At 44.9% G+C, this 23,784-nt stretch overlaps 1 protein-coding gene across 4 annotated transcripts in view; it reads left to right on the top strand.

Annotated features, from left to right (window-relative positions):
- The window catches only part of LOC140648117 (dual specificity calcium/calmodulin-dependent 3',5'-cyclic nucleotide phosphodiesterase 1C-like), a 276,580-nt gene that overhangs the window by 194,475 nt on the left and 58,321 nt on the right, over positions 1 to 23,784 (top strand). For all 4 annotated transcript variants that reach the window (XM_072853611.1, XM_072853608.1, XM_072853609.1 and 1 more), the window contains 4 exons: positions 722 to 838; positions 2,790 to 2,930; positions 13,776 to 13,876; positions 15,649 to 15,777. In XM_072853611.1, coding sequence (XP_072709712.1) covers positions 722 to 838; positions 2,790 to 2,930; positions 13,776 to 13,876; positions 15,649 to 15,777 — 488 coding nt within the window. The remainder of the gene's footprint in view (positions 1 to 721; positions 839 to 2,789; positions 2,931 to 13,775; positions 13,877 to 15,648; positions 15,778 to 23,784) is intronic.

Genomic DNA, 23,784 nt, shown 5'->3' with positions numbered 1-23,784 from the left:
TAAGCTGCAATAATCACAATTCAGGATTAATATTAAAGTCAGAAGGAACTAAGTTGCTCTTTGGGTCTAGCAAGATAGTTCTTCTAGTTGGTTATTATTTTGGTTGATTGAACAGTAAATGGTAAAAATATGACCACAGATGCCTGTATTTTTTTTTTTTCTGCAAAAAACATATCGCCTTGTTCTGTTTTAAGCATGAGTGAAACATTGGAATGCTTTGCTCACAATACAGGGTCATGAGAACTCTATAGGGACAGCAAAAACCAGAGGCTTTAATATCGTTAAAAAGAATACCTTTGTTATTCCTGTTTCCTTCAAAGTTGATAGTTTTTTTCATAGACATAGCATGTGGGTGGGGGACAGAGAAGGGTAAAATCAGCTACAATAGGGCCATCCCAATGTTTCAGGTACTAAAGCAAACCAGGATTCTTATCTTTTTGGATTCAGCCTTTGCTGATTAAATTCTGGTGTGGAGAATTGCCATGGTTAGAATAAACAAACAGCATATGTGTTCGTAATGGAAGCTTCTTAAACACAAGTCATACAATACTGAGTAAATTAGACTCTGCATAGGTTAAATGGAATTGAAGAAGTTAAAAAAAAAGCTATACACTTACATCGCCACTCTAATTCTCAATTTGTAGATGTAAAGTGATACAAATTGAACTATCGTTGTAAAAGGGATGACCATATTAACTTCTTTTTCTACCCACTTTTGCAGAATGTAGACAAGTGGTCCTTTGATGTATTTGCACTAAATGATGCCAGTGGGGATCATGCACTGAAATTCATTTTCTATGAACTTCTCACACGCTATGATCTGATCAACCGTTTCAAGGTCAGTAGTTAGAAGATGGGTCTCTTCTTCCATCTTGGATTTTGTTGAACCTCCTTGTCATCCTGCTTTTTACATTCAAAATGCAATTTTAGTGCTATTTGAAGGCTTTGTGGACACCGTTGTTTCCCCAGTAAGCAAGACCAAATGTTATTTAAGTAGTACTTTTAATTGTGATGGGACACCATGAAGTAGGTGGGGTTCCAAACAGGCTTCCCCATGAAATCCATGGGAAATACTACATTTGATCCTGTGGGAATGATGGTGTCATTCTCCTGAGATTCATAGGACTCTCAGGCATGCAGGCAAAAGAGGAGAGCTTGAATTCAAATTCAAATTCATCAAAAGAAGCTGGCCAGCAGGTCGAGGGAGGTGATTCTGCTCCTTTACTCCACTCTGGTGAGACCCCAGCTGGAGTACTGTGTCCAGCTCTGGAGTCCTCAGCACAGGAAACACATGGACCTCTTGGAGTGGTTCCAGAGGAGGGCCACAAAAATGATCAGGGGGCTGGTACACCTCTCCTGTGAGGAAAGGCTGAGGGAGTTGGGGTTGTTCAGCCTGGAGAAGAGAAGGCTCTGGGGAGACCTTATTGCAGCCTTTCAGTACTTAAAGGGGGCTTATAAGAAAGATGGGGACAAACTTTTTAGTATGGCCTGTTGCGATAGGATGAGGGGTAAGGGTTTTAAACTAAAGGAGGGTAGATTTAAACTAGATATAAAGAAGAAATTTTTTATGATGAGGGTGGAGCACTGGAAACAGGTTGCCCAGAGAGGTGGTAGATGCGCCATCCCTGGAAACATTCAAGGTCAGGCTGGATGAGGCTCTGAGCAACCTGATCTAGTTGAAGATGTCCCTGCTTATTGCAGGGGGGGTTGGACTAGACGACCTTTAAAGGTCCCTTCCAACCCCAACTATTCTATGATTCTATGATTGTTACAGAGGTTTCCAGATACAAATGCTACGTATCTTTTCCTCCAGCTTTGAACAGGCTTAAATTTGGATGGCAGAAACATTGCTCTCAAGTCTTGACCATTCTCCCCACCCAAATACTCCGCTGTCCCTTCCTCCATTGACACTTCCACTCCCTGGGGGTCCCCAGTCACTTTGGCTGGAAAGGGTTTACAGATCTCTGGCTCCTATACTTCTTCAGGAACTGCCCATGGCTGATGAGAAATGTTTGAAGAAGGTAACTGGTCAGAACTGCATCCTCCCCCAGTATGTACCCAAGAGGAAAACAACAGTGCTCCTCTAACTATGGAAATATGCACATTTAAGGTATTTGCCATTTGAGCAGATGAAACTGGAGAACCTATATTGCCAGTTGCATATGTTGCAGCTGACACCACCCGCGTAGTTTCCTCTCTAGAAGTCCCCTGAATTGCATTTTCTTGAGTGTGCGCAGTTCTACTCTTGGAGTCAGAAAAGCATTGCAAGCCCATAGGATGGGCAGGCTGGATTTTGCCATGAAAAGCCAGAGGTCTGATAAATGATACTCCTCTTAGTAGAGTATCTCAGACTTGCTATATGATGTGTTTCATTAGAAAATCTTGATTGTGAATACTAAAGCAGAGATATATTCCACTGGGTTGTGAGGGGAACACAGAGATGCTTGTGGTCTAATTAGAAATATTTCTTCAGGGGAAATCAATCAAGTGCTCTCTGTTACTTTTCATACTGCAGGTGTCTTTACAGATAGCATTTTGTAATATACTTAGTTGTGTGTGTTTATGTGTGGGAATGATTCATCCATAATGTAATTAGGGATGGGACAGCCAGTTTGAGGAAGTAACCTGGATTCTCTCTCTCTCTTGACTGCCTGTTTCAGATGTTTTAGCATGTTATTTATTTGTGAAGTACAAACTGCTCTTTGGGACCTCTTATAAAAATGCTCCCCTCCAAATGCTAGCCATTAAAGGTGATGATTTTGTTTGTAATTCTGTGCTGCTTTCCTCAGATACCCATTTCTGCCCTGGTGTCCTTTGTGGAAGCTCTGGAGGTTGGCTACAGCAAACACAAAAATCCTTATCACAACCTAATGCATGCTGCAGATGTGACACAAACGGTCCATTACCTCCTTTTCAAGACAGGCGTAGCGGTAAGTACAGGAGTTGGCATCCTGAATACATAATGAGATTACAACAGTTTTGGCTCATTAAGGAGATGATGATTATCCACAGTAGAACCCCTTTGCACTGTAGACAAACTTTATTTGATATGGTTGTAGTAATGAAAGTAGAGATTTAGGATTATTTAGAAATAGAAAGTAGGTGAAGATATGGATAACGCTTTTAACAGTGATCTAAAACAGGATGAATGAGAAACCCAGTAGGTGATTCTGCCAACTGACTTTTGCTGGAATTCATTTCACCTAATGTGAAGCAGCAAATTGTCTAAGCTTTCTTCTTACTTAAGGGAGAAAGGCAGTCCCTCCAAAGGACAATTCATTCCACTTATATGAGGATGACAAGAGCCTTGCTCTGGAGATGCTCATCTCCATCCAGTCTCCACGGCAAAACCAGCTGAACTGGCTTACATAGAAACCTACAGACAGCTGAGGTCTGACAATAGTGACAGGAATGGATAGAAGGCTTAAACAAAAATACTTAGCACACAGTATGTTCCCACAGTGGTTGCCAAGACAAACAACAGAAATATATTTGAAGATGGACTAGGGAAACTGAAGGAAGAGAGATTCCGGAGTGGTGATCAGCCATTACAGTTAGGGTTCAGCTGGCAGCTCAGAAAGTTGTTTGAGGCGCTTCCTGCAGCTCCTGCCTTCCTGAACACTCCCCGATCGTTCCAAGCTCTGTAACTGGGAACTGTTGAAGAAAAGGGTGAGGGAAACCCATGGTTGCATGTGACTTGGCCCAACCAAATTCCAGCACTGCTTCTGGTGCCATGAGTACCTTAGATGGGCTGTACAAAATCACCCTAAAAGCTGGCAGTCAACATCACTTGTGGCAATACTTGTGTCTCCCACTGTATGGTGATGACACCCTTTTCTGCATAGCTCAGTGAGAAACCTGAAGAAATGCTGTCGCCAGCATGTACTGTGCGATGGAGCATAGGACAGAGAGGTGCAAGCTAACAAGGCGTAGTGCAGCTCCTGCCATGTCTTTCAGGCCAGTTTCAACAACCGTAGAGCTGCCTACGCTCAGGAACAGCCTTTTGTGCCTATGGTCTGCCTTTCTGCAGTCCCTTAATTGCCACAGTAATGGTGCTTGCAATTCTGAGGCCAGACCTGGATGCTCTCCCCCGAGGAGTAACATGCCCCAGTGCCTCCCTCCTGTAAGCGTGTCCCGAGTCTCCTGTGTTGAATGTAGACTGCACCTGTGCATTGCAGTGTTTACTAAAGACATATTTGGAAGGAGTCAGGGCCTGTCTGTCTCAAGAGCTGATCCAGACTGCCCGATTATGATTGAAGTTGTGTCAGTTGCTCCTGGTTGTGCCTGAAGGCAATAGGAATTAGGTCAGATTTGCAACTAATACAGATGCCTCCTCAAAACCTTCCGTGAGCTGCTAAATTGGTCACTGGTGCTTTTAGGGCCATTAGTTAATGGAAATGCACTGAAGGCTGTAGTCAGTAAGAATAATACAATGTTGAGTAATGCGAATTGCGTTGCAGTGGTGAGCAAATGTATCCTCTTTTTCTCCTCAAACCATTGCAGAAGGGCATTTTTCACTTGGGGCTACTCTGCTCAGAAAAGTGACTGGATGGAAAGAGGTGCCCGAGTGCAGCAGCCCTCCTGCCTGTGTATGTTCGGGATAGCCTTTTTCCACCTTGCTGCTTCTCGGTCTGTTAGCAACATAGCTGCAACTCATCTGTGCATGAATGAGTGCTACTTGCTTCTAGTCCATGTTGCCACGGTGCTGAATGGGGTTTCATATTTTGTCTCTGAGCACAATAAAGCTAGGCAAGTGTTAAAAAAGAGAGAACTGGAAGGACATGAAGGTGCATGAGTAAGCGATGCAATAATTTGGATCTTTTTGATCTAAGAGGGAGAGAGACGATGTAGCAGATAAAAAGAAAGAAAACTCCCAAATAAACCCGCATAAACCAAGCCAAGCCAAACCAAACAGCCCCAATGTTTTTCCTTCTGTACAGAGCAATCTTGACAGGAAGTCCTTGAGGTGCACCAAGACTGTCAGTTGAGTATGTTCCCTGGTTTGCTGCAAGGCCTGGGCTCCAGTAAGCTCTGCTGGATACCTGCGAGTCCGCTCCAAGGCTCCACGTGGGAGCAACCCAAATAGTGCTGTTGATTAGAAGGCAAGGTGTAAAAAGAGAGTTGACAGCATGGCCCGCCACCTCCTGTATGTGGGGTTAAAGCCCTTAAAGCCAGAGGAGCTCAGGAGCTCACAGAAGCAGTTTTCACAGGAAAGCTCCACTTCCGTGTTTGATTCCTACCGTGTAGATGAAGCTTTTTTCTCACCCGTCCCATGAAGTGGAGGTGCGACACCACTTCCCATGCACGTTAGCAAAGAACACTCGCATTGGAATGCTCTCATAGTTCTTCTTTGATCACTAAGGCTCAGGAAGCAGGTAGGAGAGTTGAGCCCGCGGCTTGTATCCTACCAAAGAGAGTAGGGCTGCAAGCTGGGGAAATCAAGCGCGCTCTTTCTTTTTTTTTTGTACAAGGCCTTTGCTGTTCTGGATACCAAAACTAGCAGCAGTGAAGTGCGTGTGGGAGATGAACAGGATGATTTTGTACGTGGTATTGGGTCAGGACAACAGTGTCAGTGTTCTGGAAGAGCACCAGTCAGACCCAGGCGTGAGCCCTCTCTTCTCTCAGCTGCACAGTGGCAGCTCCCTCCGCCTTCCCTTGTGTGCCCTGTGCCCCGGCCCCTCACCATCTCGAAGGTGCTGGGCTGGGCCCGCACCACATATGTCAGTGTCATTCCTGCCCTGGGGAGACCAGAACGGGAGACAGGAGTCTGCATGCAGCCTCAAAAGTGTGCAATGAGAGAGGAGAGCATTTTTTGTTTTTTTCAGTTGGTGTTTCTTGGATTTTTATTGTTTTTTGATTGGGTTTTATTGGTTTTTTAATTGTTTTTTTAATTGTTTGTTGGCCAATCTTGCCAAAAGTCCTTCCTGCCAGAACGGAAGTCTTCTGCTTGACCAAAGGAAGAGCTGTCTGTCCATCTTGAATGTTTCCGGGGATGGGGCACCTGCCGCTTTTGATGATGTGTTGGTATTCTCTGCACGCTGCCGGGGCGGGTGTAGCTTCATGTTCACCCACCCATTGGGTAGCTGAGGCAAGAGCTAGCTGAGGACAGCCACCCCCCACTGCCTTTGTCATCCACAGAGTGAAAAAATGCCACCTTGAGGCCCCAATAACCTCGATGGTGCTCCAGGGGAGTCCAACAGGCTCCAACGGTCTTCAGCGTTGACCGGTGGCCTCTGATGGTGTCTGGCGATGTCCAGTGGTGTCCGGCGGTCTCCGACGGTACGTTGGAGCCCAATGGAGACTGCTGCAGACCACTCCAGTGGCCTGCAGCAGTCTCCAGCAGTCTCCAATGGACTCCTCCTGGAGCTCTGATGCTGCCAGCCAGAAGATGGCAGCCCCTCTCCTCGCCTCTTCCCCAGGGCTGAGAGCAGAGGAGATGCCCCCTCCATGAGGGGTGGGGGTGGGGGGGTGGAAAGCAGGGCTCATGTGTGGCTTGACAGCCAGGTGATCTTCCCGATGAGCCTGCCGGACGTCAGTGTGGATGGTCCACTTCTGGCTAGCATCGGCTGCGGGGTTGGCGCCGCTTGTTGGGAGCTGGGTGTTTGGAGGGTCCCTGACAGCCTGTGGCGCTTTGGGCACCGTGGTGCTGGAGGCACCCCGGCCATGGTGGTGTAGTAGCCCATCAGCCCTGCGGGAGGTGGATCCACCTCCAAGGGCTCTTCCTCGTCTGCAGGTGGATCCACCTGCATGGGCTCATCGTCATTCTGTGGCGGGTCGACCTCCATGGGCTCGAGTCGCCTGCCATAGGTGCTGCTCCTCCGGTCAGCCCAATGGCGTTTCTTGGGCTGTGGAGGCATCCTCAGTGGTTGCAAGAACCTCTTCTCGCTCGTCCCACTCAGTGTGGGCACTCGCCTCGCTTCACCGGGTCCTCCTCTACCAAGCACGCTTGGTGTCAGAATCTGTAGGTGCTCAGTGAGCTGTGGGCCAGGCGCAGGGGTGCCTGCTGGTCTAACGGAAGTCTGGTGACGTCACCGACAGAAGTTGCTGTGGCTCAGAGGGTGGGCCCTGAAGGCCCCATGCCGTGGGGCCATTTTGCTTGCCAGAGAGAAAGGCTGCCCCTGGGGCACCGGGACTGCCCTCCAGCTCCCCTTGTGTGCCCTGGGCTCCAGCCCCCTCCTTGTGCCAAGCTTGGGGTCCTCTCAACGGGACGGTGGCCACAGTGTCCCAGGAGTGTTGGGGAGTCTCCACGACCCTCCACCCGCTTGGCTCCCTGCAAGTGGCATCGTCCCCGCATGCGACAGTAGCAGAGAGGGGCAGAGGGGAGGAGAGGGCCTGGTGTCCTGCGGGCTGCTGCGCAGGGGTGACAGGAGGAGTCCATTGTAGGGCCACCGAGGTCCTTGGGGCCTGGAGGTGGGGTTTTCAGTCTGAGGATGGGAAGGCTCATGGGGGATTGCTGTCCTTGCTAGTTCTTGCCTCGGGTACCGAATGGGGGGTTGAAGATGAAGCCAGCCCTGCCCTGGCATTGCACAAAGAAGAGCTGCAGATCAGTTGTGACTCTAGCATGCAGGATGGATTTGATCTTGGCTAGGGGCTCTTGAGGGAAGTGCTTAGGGTGAAGGGTGTGTAGGTACTTCTCCCCCATCAGTTGATTCCCATGTACCTCAAGGAGTGTAAAAGTTGTTGAGAGCACACCATCAGTTAAGGATTCGAGAGAGGTGTTTTTCTTTCCTCCAGAGTGACTCAATGCCAAACAGTCTGCAGAGAGAAATCTTGCTGACTGTTGTTGAAAGAAGGAGAACTAAGCTGGCTGTGAAGGTGTTTCTGGTGATGGCTTGCAGTGCCTGTGCTGCCACGGTGACAGCAGATGCCAGGGTGCCCCGTTTTCCTGTGTCATTCCAGTCCTCTGCTTTCATGGCTTGTATAGCTAGAGAAGGCAGTCCAGGCCCCTGTGCAGACCACATCTTTAGAGGATCGTTTGTCTTTTTGTTGGGCTAGATTTCGACTAGGTATTTAGGTGGCAGAGAGGGATGGTGCACGTGGGGAGGAGGTGCTGACGAGCACTGTCTTTTTCATGTAATGAAAACCATTCTGGATGATGGAGATCTCAGGACACCTTTTCTGCATTCATACCATACTTGTTGCCATGATGCCGCATGCCCAGGAATAAAATGGGAGATAGGTTTAGCTCTTAATGGTCAGCGGGCAGATTGTCTCTAGGACATTTCCTTGGCCTGAGTTGACAGGCAAGTTACCTTTATTGGGAGATGTTCTGATAGGACCATGCTTGTGGATGCTTAGCCCGGTGCAAGGGTGACTCTCTGGAGGAGATGAAGGCAAGGGCGTGTCTGCCTCTCTCAGCTTGCTAGAGCTGATAGATTATAGAGGTTCCTTTTTCATTAGATGGCATTATTTCTTCTTTTGCTGGGGTACTGTTTTTTAAAGACTTGGATAATTTAATTTTTCTTGAGTCAAGTTATTTAATCAGTCCCTCAGGACAATTACTACTGGAGCGAACTAGCTTTGGTTCTTCATGAACGTCTTCCTGAGTACAAAACTGGGTTTGAATGACTGGGAGGAAAGGAGAAGGAGATATTGCAGAAATACCAGGGGATCTCTGACTTTTTAATCCCGCTAGTAACACTGGAAGGGAGAGCTGAATTTGCCTGCCTCTTCACCATAGGTCAAAAATAATAGTATTTCTAAAGCCTATGTGTTGGGTGCTATACTTTTGCACAGTTTCACAGCAATGTGTAGGCATTTGAAAGTAGTGCAGCCTCTCCTCTTACCGCATTTCTTTTTTGAGATTGTAGAATATATCTTCTTAACGGTAAAGAAGAGGAAACTATTTCAGTTGCCTTGCTTTTCCTCTGCTTTTGTATCCTGTGCTTCTCTGATATAAAGGCATTAGCCCAGCTGAAAGACAGATCACTCTGAAGGTGTGTGATGTAAAACGTTAACAGGCTTTTGTGCATTATTAGCATCATTAAATATAGTCCAGTGATACCTCAGTGGAAACGCCTCTTGCAAACAGTTTCTGGGGACTATTTAGCCAGGGCTGCTATGCAGCATGCAGACTGCAGCGCCATAATGTGTTGTGTAGACTTTGAAGACAATTGCAGAAACAAAGTGCTAAAGCTGGTCAGAGCAAAAAGTAACAGCTGTGTGTATGCCGGGCTCCAATCTGACTGAGAAGCAAGACCAAGAAATGGAAAAAATATCTATCTTCACTTCTCTCTGTAATGTTTTTCAGCCTTATCTCAACCTGGCAACAAATGCACAAGCCTATCATCCTCTGGCATATGCCTTTTGAAAGTTTCTCTCATGCATTACCTATGTCCAGTAAATTATCTATGTCCACGTGCCTTTCAAAGTCACCTGCTATTGTGATGCCTGATGTTTGAAGTGACAAATAAGAACTCTTCAGTAGTAAAATACTTTATTTTTTAATGTCTCTGAAGTATTTTTCCTCTCTGTTTCAGAGGAAATGATGTTCTGAAATATGTGCAGAGGTCAGAGAATGTGCATATTCCAGATTTACATTTATAAAAGGGAAACTAGAATTTGTGTGCTTGTGAGCGTGTGTACATGCTGGCACTGAAGCCAGTGACTCATTTGCCTGAGCTGAGCCCTTTGCTTTTGTATTCCTACTGTAATAAGCTACACACAAAGTATCCCATGCAGACCATTACGAGGGAGCTGCACTCCAGAGGGTGTAGTGAAGTGTCTGCTGTTTCCCAGGAATAATCCCAAGCACTAACTGTTCCCACAGCCAAATGATATGTGGCATTTGGTTTAGGATCTAATGTAGCACAACAAGAAACCACTCTTCTGCTACCAGGAACAAGGGACTCGCAACACTGTGTGCCAACAGTGACATTTCAGCTTTGCTTCCCTTGTTAGAATGGTTTTTTAACTTTGTTTTTTCTTTTTCCCCCCTTTTTCTCTAGTTTCCACCCCCCCTCCCCTGCAGGATACAACGCATCTCAATGTGCATAGTTTAATGTTATTTGAAAATGAGCTCTAGAGGTCATCAGTCCTAACCTCCTGCTCACGGCAGGGCTTGCTTCTAATATGCATAGTATGTTCACACATGGTAAGGAAAGGTAGGAGACATTTTCCTGTTTCCGGAATTTGCTCACATCAATATCTTATCCTTACTCTAGCGTACGTAGTTGTTCAGTTCATCACTTTCACAATATTTGTGCAAGGAACTTGGACATGCTGGAAGGTAAGACGGGTTTCAGAAAGCGTGTTGGGTCCATCTGTTTAATTCTTCACTGGGATGAAGACAAAGATTTGTGAAAAAATCATACAATAAAATAGAAAAAAAACCCCTAATTCATCTTGTTAACTAGTTATTTGCAATGTGGAGGAAGTACTTTTTTTCAAATTCAGATAGTCTGTATAGTGGTAATTTGTTCTAGTCTCAAAGGGAAGAAATAGTTGTGTGGTTTATCTTTACAAGGTTAATTTGCCTTTGTCATGCTCCCTGTTTTTTACAAGTTCTCTCAACAGTTTTGTTCCAGGCTTCTTTTTTCTTCTATTTTCTTTTCAGTTAAAAAATATTCTTTCCCTCTAATCATTTTCAGTGCCTGAAATCTCTTTAGTTTTCTGGTTATTTTCTTCCTCAGGATGATGCCTTGGAATTAATTTGTTATATTTTACTGTATGAACTAGAATATTTTGGGTTCTCTCATAGACATAATGTTGAAAGAGAATTTGGAATTACTCTGATGTTTATCTCTTAGAGGACTGGTATACAAGCATGATGTGTAGGAACAACTACCAAAAGCTGACACACTTTTTGCTCATTTCTTTCTTTCCTTTATTTAACTCTGTTGTTCAGCTGTGATTATTACTTTCTTCGGTATTATTTAATCTTTATAATTATTAGGAATTACCATATGATTTCTTTGTGAATCTAGACAATGAGGTGCAAATGGTAACGCTTAAGAGTTCTTCCTCTGATACTGTCAAGAAGTACAGGAGAATATTTCCTGCAGCAGACCTGTAAAACTGCAGAAGTGCAGGACTTGGGTCACATCTGTTTGTACCAAAGTGAAGTGAGGTCCTCCTCTCCTCTAGACTATTGTGATTAATAAGCAGATCATCATGAGCTCTGGAAATAATAACCACTTTGGAATAAAAGACCATAAACTCTGGGGAAGGAAACAAGATAATTATCGCTGTCTTTGCTTTGTAGCATTTTCTTGGAAATGCATCCATTTGTTTTGTTAGATTTGGAAACACTGCTCTTTCCTCTTCCTTTTTCTTTCTGTATGCATCAATCCTTTTGTTTACATGCCAATGACTTGCCTTAGTAGCTAATTCTTTGTATTTATTGTATGTTTGTGAAAGACAATCATGCCTCATTACCCTTTTTTTGTTTCCACTCTGGAAGCCAATACTTGTTCTTTCATGCCTTCTTCCCCCACCACCCCCTATCATTGCAGAAAGTTTGAAGGTTTTATTCTGGATTGTATTTCTCAACCCTTTAGAAATGAAAAACATTCACATTCCCCCACTTTTTTTCACCTGTGACAGTGTCCTGCTGGTTTCTCAATACTCCTTGATGGCTTTCTTCTTTAAACCTAGCTCTCTGTTCCCAAGATGAAGTCCATCACAGACTAGTGAAAGGTAATATCACCGCTTAGATGGAGATTGCATCCATTCTCTGCAGGCTCTTTGCCATCTTGTTTGCTTTTCCTTGCAAGGTTGTGGCAGAAAAAAGGGACTAAAAGGTTCCAATTACTTACCTGCTATTTCCCTCCTGTTACTCACAAGCCTATTTTGACTTTGTGCTACTTACAGTGATTTATTTATTAACCACAGTTCACAACTGTAATCCCAGTCTGTATTCTGAGTGGTCTTCCTCAAATGCTGTTATATTTAATACCTCTCCTCAGGTCTATTACACCCTATTTGAAAACCTACATTACCTGAACTTGTTCAACAAGTGATACTTCAATAGGGCATGCAAGTTAGCGCTTTTCCTGTATGTGACTTAAGAGATCAGGTAGGAGACCCCAAGCACAGAGCTCGTTGCCTTAGTGATGTTTTAAGACTTGGGTCATAAGATCCTGTTGGAGTGGCACTTGTCAGATGATGCCCAGAAGGTCTGAAGTGGATGCATTAGACTAGCTGGGCATGTCCCGTAGTAGTTCTGCATGCATAATGTAGGTTTGCTCTGCCTGCTCCTGAGCGCTTGTGCCTGATTTTTTTCCTATCATTTGCACTCTCTCCTTTTGGGAAATGGCAGAAATGGCAGTGGTTGAGGAATTGAAGTCCAAATCTAGACGTGTAGCCTGGAAACCCTAGTTCCCTTTTTCCCCCATTGCAGTTGCCAGAAGTTGTTGCTTGAAAGTTGAAATCATGCTCTTCATCAGCTGTAAAGCATTCCTTATTCACAAGTCACACCTGGAAACAGAAACATCACAGATTTCTCCACCACCAGTGCTGTCCATTCCTGTCCTGGACCAATTGCGTAGAAATGAGAAAATAGTTTAGTGTCTGTGTCTGCTTATTTCTTGAGCGCTTCACCCTCCCCTCTCTCTAAAAAAAAAAATCAAGAGCTACCTTGATTATGGTCAGTGGCATTGTGCGAAATGTCTCTGGCCAGTGTTTTCAAACTGCATCTTTAACGTAAGGAGATCTTTAATACAGAGACTTGCTTCATTCTTTATTGCTTATGCAGAGGTGGCCGTTAAAGGCAGGAGAAGAGCTGGACAGGTAGCTGTGTGCAGAGCCCCGCAGTTATCTGTGCTTCCCCTGCACGTGGTTAGCAGACCAGTGATGGCCCCTGAGCTATAGTAGATGTCTAGAATAAAGTTATGAAACCATACTGCCTTTACTGGGCTTTGAATTAAAAGGCAGTTTGTACATGAACATCTGTCAAAACGTTTGCAGGTTGACAGTAACCTGTTACAAAAATATTTGGCAACCGCTGTGGTAAAGGTTTTCTCCAAATATAATACATTTAAGCATTTCATACAAATATTTACAGCATCTACAGTATCTAGAACCTTTGTCTCCAATGCGCTTGATGTTAACAGTACTCCTTGTGTGCTACCAGTGGAAAACCAGACATAAAATGATTGATTGACTCAGAGGAAAATTATTAAAGGCATCCGAGTCATTTAGAAATCTAAGTCAAAAGTGACTTAAGCATTGAAAAATAAGGCTTCAACAACGCAATTAGGGAAAAAAAACTCAGGGCTTACTCAAATGTTTCTATAAATGATAAATAAATAACAAGACATACATCTTGTGAGGTTGTGTTCCCTGTTCTCCTTGTGATTCAGTGATTGATGAAGACTTTTAGTTACTGGAAATAAGTGACATTCTTCTGTATTTGAGGCTCTGCTACCCAGGTCAACTGAGCTGAAAATACATACCCTGGTGGTGTGTGCATACCTGCACATGTATCATCAAGTTCCACTTGAATAACCTTGATTTTCTTGAGGTTTCCCTCTCTTCCTCACACATTGCTTTTTAAGAAGGGCACATGTTTCCCCTTGCTCTGCCTTAAGCCTTATTATCTCCTGAAACCATTTTGCTGAAGTTCAATTTATTTAGATGAAGCTTCAGGAAAAACACTGGTTCGGCTTTTGTGTATCAACGAGAGAAGTTTGCTTTAAAACAGCTGGCAGGCTGCAGGGGAAAGGCAATGATGTGCAGCGTTGACTGTCAGCAGGGGATAACTTGCCTTAAAAGACAAAAGCTTTAATGTCTGGGAAAATGACAGCTTATCTGATTTCTCTGTAATCTCTTTTCAGCACTGGCTGACAGAGCTGGAGATCTTCGCTATGATCTTTGCAGCTGCCATCCATGACTATGAACACACTGGAACCACCAACAACTTTCACATCCAGACACGGTGAGGCCACTTTAAATCATGATGAAGGGTTGGGAAATGGAGGGGGAAACCTTTGGAGAATAACAGCACAGCCACCTAGAAAAGTGCAGGAGCTTTTGCTTTCAAGTGTTACAGGAGGAAAGTTCACTTCCTTAGGTCGCATTTAATTTTCTCTTGCGCAACCGTTTACAATGGAATGCATGTATTCTAGCTTCCTGAGCATTGTTTCATATTAATAATCAGGAAAAAGGAAGGTCCCAAAATATTTCTGTATAAAGTTGCTGAAGACAAGTTGCTGTACAGAGTGATGTATTTTGATGAAGGTATAGTTCTGGAGGAGGTACTACAATTCAACAGTTTATTCTCCTTGTTGAATTTGAAGAGTCAAACATTAAGTGCGTAAATCACTAATTCAACAATATCTGTATTCATCAGTGAACACCAACACTACACATACTATTCTTTCTGTAGTGGAGAACCACACTTGCGGTAAGGAGATACGTTTACCATTACCTGTTCAGGGATATCATTTTTTAAAGCTTTGTAAATTGGTAGACAGTAATTAGCTGATCACAAACTAGACTGGACCGGCATATTTTTTGAACTCAGAATCTTCTATAAGGCTTTCGGGTTGGTGGAAGAGAGAAGGAGCAGATGAAGATGGCAGCAAAATTCAAAAGTGTGCAAACATTGTGAAGTCTCTAGTTGCAGTGATAATCATTTAATGTCTGTGTATTATTTTGACAATGGGAGTGTACTGGTAGCAATGCCAAAATGTCTAGATGTCCTTGACTGACACTACACACTTGGGCATTTCTAAGATGCATTGCATCTTACCCTAAATTAGATATCTGGAGTATGTTAGCTGAATCATGCTGTGTATCACAGATATATAAAGGTTGCTAGGATAAATCACACATATGCTCAGGAAAGCTTGCGAACGTAGAAATAAGTTTCTGTCTCTGTTCTGGGCCAAGCCACACTCCACTTCTTACAGCTTCATGCATGCAAGAATTAGGGATCTGCTGTTTTTCTCAAATACTTACAGAAGAATTCAAGGAAGGACAGTTGTAATTTCATTTCTGTGACACTGAACATCAGAGGGTGTAAAGCGTCAGAGGAGAAAAATATACACTGCTCCCTGGGAAGCAGAAGTGAGTGGGGACTGTAACATATCATACTCACCCTCTGTTGCCATTAACTTCCAGTAAGAACTTTGTCTTCAGACCATTTTAGCCATTCGACAATCTCAGATCTATGCCCTGGAGCTTAAAATAAGGCATGAAGTACCTTTGGTCTTACTCTATCCCACTAGCAATTGCCCTTCCGGACAGCCTAGTCTAGTGCACAGATGACAGAAAGCAGTTCAGTTATATCTTGCTTACAGCCAGTTTGCTGTTCTGGAAACAATATTGGGATATATCTTGCAATTGCTTACTTGGGTACAGTCAGGCTTTAATATCAGAGCAACATACACAAGAGCTTGAAAAGAATCTTGTGATTCAACTCTAAATTTATGTATTTCTCACAGCTCTTAGCATTTTTTTTTTAAGTATGTAACAAAAAGACTAGGTGAGTCTCTGTTGATGAAATAGATTTTGCGGTGAATTTTGATCTTTAGTTTTCTTTTACTGAATAACAGCAATGAACAAAGTATTACAAGTGCTCTTAAAATGCTTGTATCTGTGCTATAGAACTAATCTCTGTAGCTGATCAAAGGAAAACTTCTGAATGGGAGACTCTTTAGACAGGGAAGAAACATAACCTTTCCTATGTTTTCTTTTAAATGCTAGGTCAGACTCAGCCATTCTATATAATGACCGGTCTGTGCTTGAAAATCACCATGTTAGTGCGGCGTATCGTCTTTTGCAAGATGATGAAGAGATGAATATTTTATCTAATCTCTCAAAGGACGACTGGAGGTAAAAATTAACATGGTGGCTGCCTGGGAACATTGCAGCATCACCATAGACTGTTATTACCTTGTTTGAATGGCAGTATGCATTATTGTATATTGCATATTAGTATTTCTATTGCTACAAGAAAAAGAGCTTTAAAAGGTGTTTGTCTTGCTCATTTCTGCTTTTGGTTTTCACCTCTGGTAGTGAGACTAGACTTCATGACAATGGATTATAATATACAAATTGACTCCCATCTAATTTCTAAGTCTCACAGAGACATCCTTTGTACACATCCATTTGTAATTGAGTGTAGAGGTAGCCTGCTGTTTGTTCATCCTAAAGCATAAACATAACCTTTATCTACTTTGACACTCCCTGCCTGGAAATTATAAATGGGACTTAATGCAAAAAAGAATCCAGTCCAAGAGCATAAATCAATGTCCTGTATATGCCAACGTGATGTAAGAAGCTGTAATTTGAAATAAGCCTTATGCAACAGATGATTTATGTGCCAAAATCAAACCGTGGTTTGCTTTCTAATAGTAGACAGTTCAAACTGATGAGGGCTTTCTGTTTTTATGGGGTTTTTTGAAGTCTAAGGGGTGGTACTTTAAAAATAGCCCAGTGTGCTAGACAGGAAGAATCCTGCTCCATGGTCTTTCTCATGAGAGGGGAAGCAACTTATGTGGGATCTTATGTGATGCACAGTGCCTCCTGCATACACTGAAATGTGATACAGTGCTGAGCAGTCAGTTCATCTTATTTTAATATAAACGTGGGGAAATGAGCCCTTCTCCGGGGCCTGTCTTCTAGCAAGCTGGTCAGTGAAGGCTCTGCTTGCTAATCTGTTTAGCCTGAATTTCCTATTTATTTCAACTTGTGGACAGTGATGCGATCCTGTAGCTGAACACCAGGAATAAAACTCAGGAGCTTACATGGCTGATTTCAATCAATGTGAGTGTTGTGGAGGAGTGGCCTGAGAAATTCTATCCCCCAATACAGAAAATAGTCTCATGGTGGGCAGCAAGCAGGAACTTAAAAAAAAAAAATCTACATGGAGGTGTTAAAAATCTAATTTATTTTTTTAGCTACAGCTGGTAATGCCTTGTCAAATACTGGCAGCAAATTACTGCTTCCTTTTGTGTTGATGGGGGAAATGCAAGGAAGTAACTGACTAGAAACAGCAGCCACTGTCTACAAGGAATAGCAGAGCAGCTAGTTGAGTATGCTTCATTGCAAAGATACTGTCTTTAGGAAAGTGGTCTGCTTTGGAGCCTTAAACTGTTTTTGCTTGAATCAAAGCTAGCTTCAGATATTTCTTATTGATTCTGTAGTGTCAACTACAGTTAATTGATTCTGTAGTGTCAACATGTGTGTTCTGTTGAGGCAGTATGCTTAGATGCAAAGTTTCAAGGATTAACCCATCTTTTTAAGAAATACTGTAACTGCCTGAGCAAAAATATCAAGTGGTTTGGATTGCTTACTTGTTCTCTCTCAAGTAGGGTTTTATTATTTGTAGCTGCTGATCAAGCAGCAGCTGCAGAATAAAGGCCGTTATCTGGATGTGCTCTAATACAAAAACATTGTGATTTTTGTGTGCTTTTGCTTTTGACTGCCAGTATGAAATCCCATAGGCAAACATTTGGGAAGCACTGGAAACATCAGCTGACTTCAGCAGGATCTGAGGTGTTGAGAAAAAAACCAAGAAGCCTAGAGTTTCCCAGACTGGCACTCAAAAATAGGATCCTCAGTATTGAAGGATGCTTTGAGAAACTATTAAAGTGTGTCCAAATTTAACTTTATTTTGTAGACATACCTGATAAATCTCTCTCCCCAAAAGGCCTGAGTGATGGTTTTTGGAAAGCAAATTCTGAACTGCCTTTCTGAGCTGATCTCTCACTCCTTTTTCACATTACTAGTAAGAGAAAATCTGATGGTCAGTGGATTTTGCAATCCTAGATGTCTGTGTGGATTTGATCACTTTTGTGGTATTCAGTGATCTAGTTAAGGAATGTATTTTCAATAAATAAATTTCAAGTAGAAAATTAGAGCTACTGTTTTACTGTTGGAAAATAAATGGGCACAGGTTTTGTAAGGAAAGCAGATGAGACTGGAAGAGATCTTTTGGGCTACAGTCAAGGAGAAAAGAGTTGAATGCTTACTAGTACTTAAACTACATTTTTTCTCCATTTAAAAAAACCTCTGTTGCTTATTAACTATTTGAAAATCAGTTGAGTTGCCTCATTTCATGAATCCCAGTTGTGCAAGTCATCAACAAGTAAATGAAGAAACTATAACAAAAACAGATCACAGTGAATTAAGAAAATAAACTGCAAAGTGAACAGGTGCTTTCCAAGATACTGTTATAGATGTCTTTTCTGGCACTGTATTTCATTGTTAATAATTTCCATGCACTTTAGTGAAACAGTATGTTTAGCTCAAGCCCTTTACCATCAAGTACAGGATTAAAAAGGCATCTGGAAAACGTCTAGCTCCTTAACTCTGTATTGGAGTACAGCTTTGAGAAGTAACTTTTAATGCAATACTGACTTCGTCAGTAAAGCTGCTTGGGGTTTCGTCCCTCAAATAATTCTGAGCCCTCCTTGTCAATCCATGTTATTCCTTTCAAGATTACAATGAGAAACCTTGAATGTTTTTTGACTGAAGATGACTTTGGTCAGAGCCTTCTTTTGTACATAATAGTGTATGCATGGTTGCATATTCACACCTTTTTCTTATAAAAGTTTCTTTCAATGCATTCAGGATGGGCACATGCATGTTCTGAGTATGATACCTTTACTGAGAATCAGCCATTGAAAATGTTGCCTTGAAAGTAGCGTTTTTTCCTATTCATTTCCATGAGAATAAAGTACTGAGACTTCAACTGGACAAAATGAGCAAAATATCTCACCTTAGGAGATCTTACTGTTGGTTCCTAGCATAGGAATTAAGTGCTCTAAAATAGCCTTTTTCCTGTCCCTTTCCCATGAGTGCAAGGGGATGTGAGTCCTTCACTAGGATACAGCTCTAAGGTGGACACTGGTATGGAACAAAGACACATCCAACAAAGTATCCAGCAAAATGATGTAATGTTCTCTGAGGCAAGAAAGGTAGAACCATGAAGTAATTATTCTAAAGAAGAAATGAAGATATTTGCCAGATGGATCGATGCAAGGCTTGGAAGTATTTAGATGTAAAGTCAGCCAGAGTCTATCTCGGCAATCAGTAGTAAAGATGCGGTGAAACTGTGCTTGCTCATGGGACTGTGCCAGATACTATGTTTACACCTGAATCATCTGCAGGACATTGGTTAGATAATAAAAAATCAAAGCTGTGACATTGGCCACAGGATGAGTTATTATTCATCATATGACAAGAAAGAAAACCCATTCCCAAGCCCTAGCAGAGCCATAGTATTCTCAGTAGCGACCACTTTCATGTGACTTTATTTTTGTTGCCACAAACAGTGATCTAAAACAGGATGAATGAGAAACCCAAGCTCAGTTTTTCACTCTGTCAGAGATCTCCTGGGTGATTCTGCCAACTGACTTTTGCTGGAATTCATTTCACCTAATGTGAAGCAGCAAATTGTCTAAGCTTTCTTCTTACTTAAGGGAGAAAGGCAGTCCCTCCAAAGGACAATTCATTCCACTTATATGAGGATGACAAGAGCCTTGCTCTGGAGATGCTCATCTCCATCCAGTCTCCACGGCAAAACCAGCTGAACTGGCTTACATAGAAACCTACAGACAGCTGAGGTCTGACAATAGTGACAGGAATGGATAGAAGGCTTAAACAAAAATACTTAGCACACAGTATGTTCCCACAGTGGTTGCCAAGACAAACAACAGAAATATATTTGAAGATGGACTAGGGAAACTGAAGGAAGAGAGATTCCGGAGTGGTGATCAGCCATTACAGTTAGGGTTCAGCTGGCAGCTCAGAAGGTTGTTTGAGGCGCTTCCTGCAGCTCCTGCCTTCCTGAACACTCCCCGATCGTTCCAAGCTCTGTAACTGGGAACTGTTGAAGAAAAGGGTGAGGGAAACCCATGGTTGCATGTGACTCGGCCCAACCAAATTCCAGCACTGCTTCTGGTGCCATGAGTACCTTAGATGGGCTGTACAAAATCACCCTAAAAGCTGGCAGTCAACATCACTTGTGGCAATACTTGTGTCTCCCACTGTATGGTGATGACACCCTTTTCTGCATAGCTCAGTGAGAAACCTGAAGAAATGCTGTCGCCAGCATGTACTGTGCGATGGAGCATAGGACAGAGAGGTGCAAGCTAACAAGGCGTAGTGCAGCTCCTGCCATGTCTTTCAGGCCAGTTTCAACAACCGTAGAGCTGCCTACGCTCAGGAACAGCCTTTTGTGCCTATGGTCTGCCTTTCTGCAGTCCCTTAATTGCCACAGTAATGGTGCTTGCAATTCTGAGGCCAGACCTGGATGCTCTCCCCCGAGGAGTAACATGCCCCAGTGCCTCCCTCCTGTAAGCGTGTCCCGAGTCTCCTGTGTTGAATGTAGACTGCACCTGTGCATTGCAGTGTTTACTAAAGACATATTTGGAAGGAGTCAGGGCCTGTCTGTCTCAAGAGCTGATCCAGACTGCCCGATTATGATTGAAGTTGTGTCAGTTGCTCCTGGTTGTGCCTGAAGGCAATAGGAATTAGGTCAGATTTGCAACTAATACAGATGCCTCCTCAAAACCTTCCGTGAGCTGCTAAATTGGTCACTGGTGCTTTTAGGGCCATTAGTTAATGGAAATGCACTGAAGGCTGTAGTCAGTAAGAATAATACAATGTTGAGTAATGCGAATTGCGTTGCAGTGGTGAGCAAATGTATCCTCTTTTTCTCCTCAAACCATTGCAGAAGGGCATTTTTCACTTGGGGCTACTCTGCTCAGAAAAGTGACTGGATGGAAAGAGGTGCCCGAGTGCAGCAGCCCTCCTGCCTGTGTATGTTCGGGATAGCCTTTTTCCACCTTGCTGCTTCTCGGTCTGTTAGCAACATAGCTGCAACTCATCTGTGCATGAATGAGTGCTACTTGCTTCTAGTCCATGTTGCCACGGTGCTGAATGGGGTTTCATATTCTGTCTCTGAGCACAATAAAGCTAGGCAAGTGTTAAAAAAGAGAGAACTGGAAGGACATGAAGGTGCATGAGTAAGCGATGCAATAATTTGGATCTTTTTGATCTAAGAGGGAGAGAGACGATGTAGCAGATAAAAAGAAAGAAAACTCCCAAATAAACCCGCATAAACCAAGCCAAGCCAAACCAAACAGCCCCAATGTTTTTCCTTCTGTACAGAGCAATCTTGACAGGAAGTCCTTGAGGTGCACCAAGACTGTCAGTTGAGTGTGTTCCCTGGTTTGCTGCAAGGCCTGGGCTCCAGTAAGCTCTGCTGGATACCTGCGAGTCCGCTCCAAGGCTCCACGTGGGAGCAACCCAAATAGTGCTGTTGATTAGAAGGCAAGGTGTAAAAGAGAGTTGTCAGCATGGCCCGCCACCTCCTGTATGTGGGGTTAAAGCCCTTAAAGCCAGAGGAGCTCAGGAGCTCACAGAAGCAGTTTTCACAGGAAAGCTCCACTTCCGTGTTTGATTCCTACCGTGTAGATGAAGCTTTTTTCTCACCCGTCCCATGAAGTGGAGGTGCGACACCACTTCCCATGCACGTTAGCAAAGAACACTCGCATTGGAATGCTCTCATAGTTCTTCTTTGATCACTAAGGCTCAGGAAGCAGGTAGGAGAGTTGAGCCCGCGGCTTGTATCCTACCAAAGAGAGTAGGGCTGCAAGCTGGGGAAATCAAGCGCGCTCTTTCTTTTTTTTTTGTACAAGGCCTTTGCTGTTCTGGATACCAAAACTAGCAGCAGTGAAGTGCGTGTGGGAGATGAACAGGATGATTTTGTACGTGGTATTGGGTCAGGACAACAGTGTCAGTGTTCTGGAAGAGCACCAGTCAGACCCAGGCGTGAGCCCTCTCTTCTCTCAGCTGCACAGTGGCAGCTCCCTCCGCCTTCCCTTGTGTGCCCTGTGCCCCGGCCCCTCACCATCTCGAAGGTGCTGGGCTGGGCCCGCACCACATATGTCAGTGTCATTCCTGCCCTGGGGAGACCAGAACGGGAGACAGGAGTCTGCATGCAGCCTCAAAAGTGTGCAATGAGAGAGGAGAGCATTTTTTGTTTTTTTCAGTTGGTGTTTCTTGGATTTTTATTGTTTTTTGATTGGGTTTTATTGGTTTTTTAATTGTTTTTTTAATTGTTTGTTGGCCAATCTTGCCAAAAGTCCTTCCTGCCAGAACGGAAGTCTTCTGCTTGACCAAAGGAAGAGCTGTCTGTCCATCTTGAATGTTTCCGGGGATGGGGCACCTGCCGCTTTTGATGATGTGTTGGTATTCTCTGCACGCTGCCGGGGCGGGTGTAGCTTCATGTTCACCCACCCATTGGGTAGCTGAGGCAAGAGCTAGCTGAGGACAGCCACCCCCCACTGCCTTTGTCATCCACAGAGTGAAAAAATGCCACCTTGAGGCCCCAATAACCTCGATGGTGCTCCAGGGGAGTCCAACAGGCTCCAACGGTCTTCAGCGTTGACCGGTGGCCTCTGATGGTGTCTGGCGATGTCCAGTGGTGTCCGGCGGTCTCCGACGGTACGTTGGAGCCCAATGGAGACTGCTGCAGACCACTCCAGTGGCCTGCAGCAGTCTCCAGCAGTCTCCAATGGACTCCTCCTGGAGCTCTGATGCTGCCAGCCAGAAGATGGCAGCCCCTCTCCTCGCCTCTTCCCCAGGGCTGAGAGCAGAGGAGATGCCCCCTCCATGAGGGGTGGGGGTGGGGGGGTGGAAAGCAGGGCTCATGTGTGGCTTGACAGCCAGGTGATCTTCCCGATGAGCCTGCCGGACGTCAGTGTGGATGGTCCACTTCTGGCTAGCATCGGCTGCGGGGTTGGCGCCGCTTGTTGGGAGCTGGGTGTTTGGAGGGTCCCTGACAGCCTGTGGCGCTTTGGGCACCGTGGTGCTGGAGGCACCCCGGCCATGGTGGTGTAGTAGCCCATCAGCCCTGCGGGAGGTGGATCCACCTCCAAGGGCTCTTCCTCATCTGCAGGTGGATCCACCTGCATGGGCTCATCGTCATTCTGTGGCGGGTCGACCTCCATGGGCTCGAGTCGCCTGCCATAGGTGCTGCTCCTCCGGTCAGCCCAATGGCGTTTCTTGGGCTGTGGAGGCATCCTCAGTGGTTGCAAGAACCTCTTCTCGCTCGTCCCACTCAGTGTGGGCACTCGCCTCGCTTCACCGGGTCCTCCTCTACCAAGCACGCTTGGTGTCAGAATCTGTAGGTGCTCAGTGAGCTGTGGGCCAGGCGCAGGGGTGCCTGCTGGTCTAACGGAAGTCTGGTGACGTCACCGACAGAAGTTGCTGTGGCTCAGAGGGTGGGCCCTGAAGGCCCCATGCCGTGGGGCCATTTTGCTTGCCAGAGAGAAAGGCTGCCCCTGGGGCACCGGGACTGCCCTCCAGCTCCCCTTGTGTGCCCTGGGCTCCAGCCCCCTCCTTGTGCCAAGCTTGGGGTCCTCTCAACGGGACGGTGGCCACAGTGTCCCAGGAGTGTTGGGGAGTCTCCACGACCCTCCACCCGCTTGGCTCCCTGCAAGTGGCATCGTCCCCGCATGCGACAGTAGCAGAGAGGGGCAGAGGGGAGGAGAGGGCCTGGTGTCCTGCAGGCTGCTGCGCAGGGGTGACAGGAGGAGTCCATTGTAGGGCCACCGAGGTCCTTGGGGCCTGGAGGTGGGGTTTTCAGTCTGAGGATGGGAAGGCTCATGGGGGATTGCTGTCCTTGCTAGTTCTTGCCTCGGGTACCGAATGGGGGGTTGAAGATGAAGCCAGCCCTGCCCTGGCATTGCACAAAGAAGAGCTGCAGATCAGTTGTGACTCTAGCATGCAGGATGGATTTGATCTTGGCTAGGGGCTCTTGAGGGAAGTGCTTAGGGTGAAGGGTGTGTAGGTACTTCTCCCCCATCAGTTGATTCCCATGTACCT

Source organism: Ciconia boyciana, chromosome 2, assembly GCF_034638445.1.
Source record: "Ciconia boyciana chromosome 2, ASM3463844v1, whole genome shotgun sequence".
Taxonomy (NCBI): domain Eukaryota; kingdom Metazoa; phylum Chordata; class Aves; order Ciconiiformes; family Ciconiidae; genus Ciconia; species Ciconia boyciana.
This window is presented reverse-complemented; position numbering and strand designations above follow the sequence as displayed.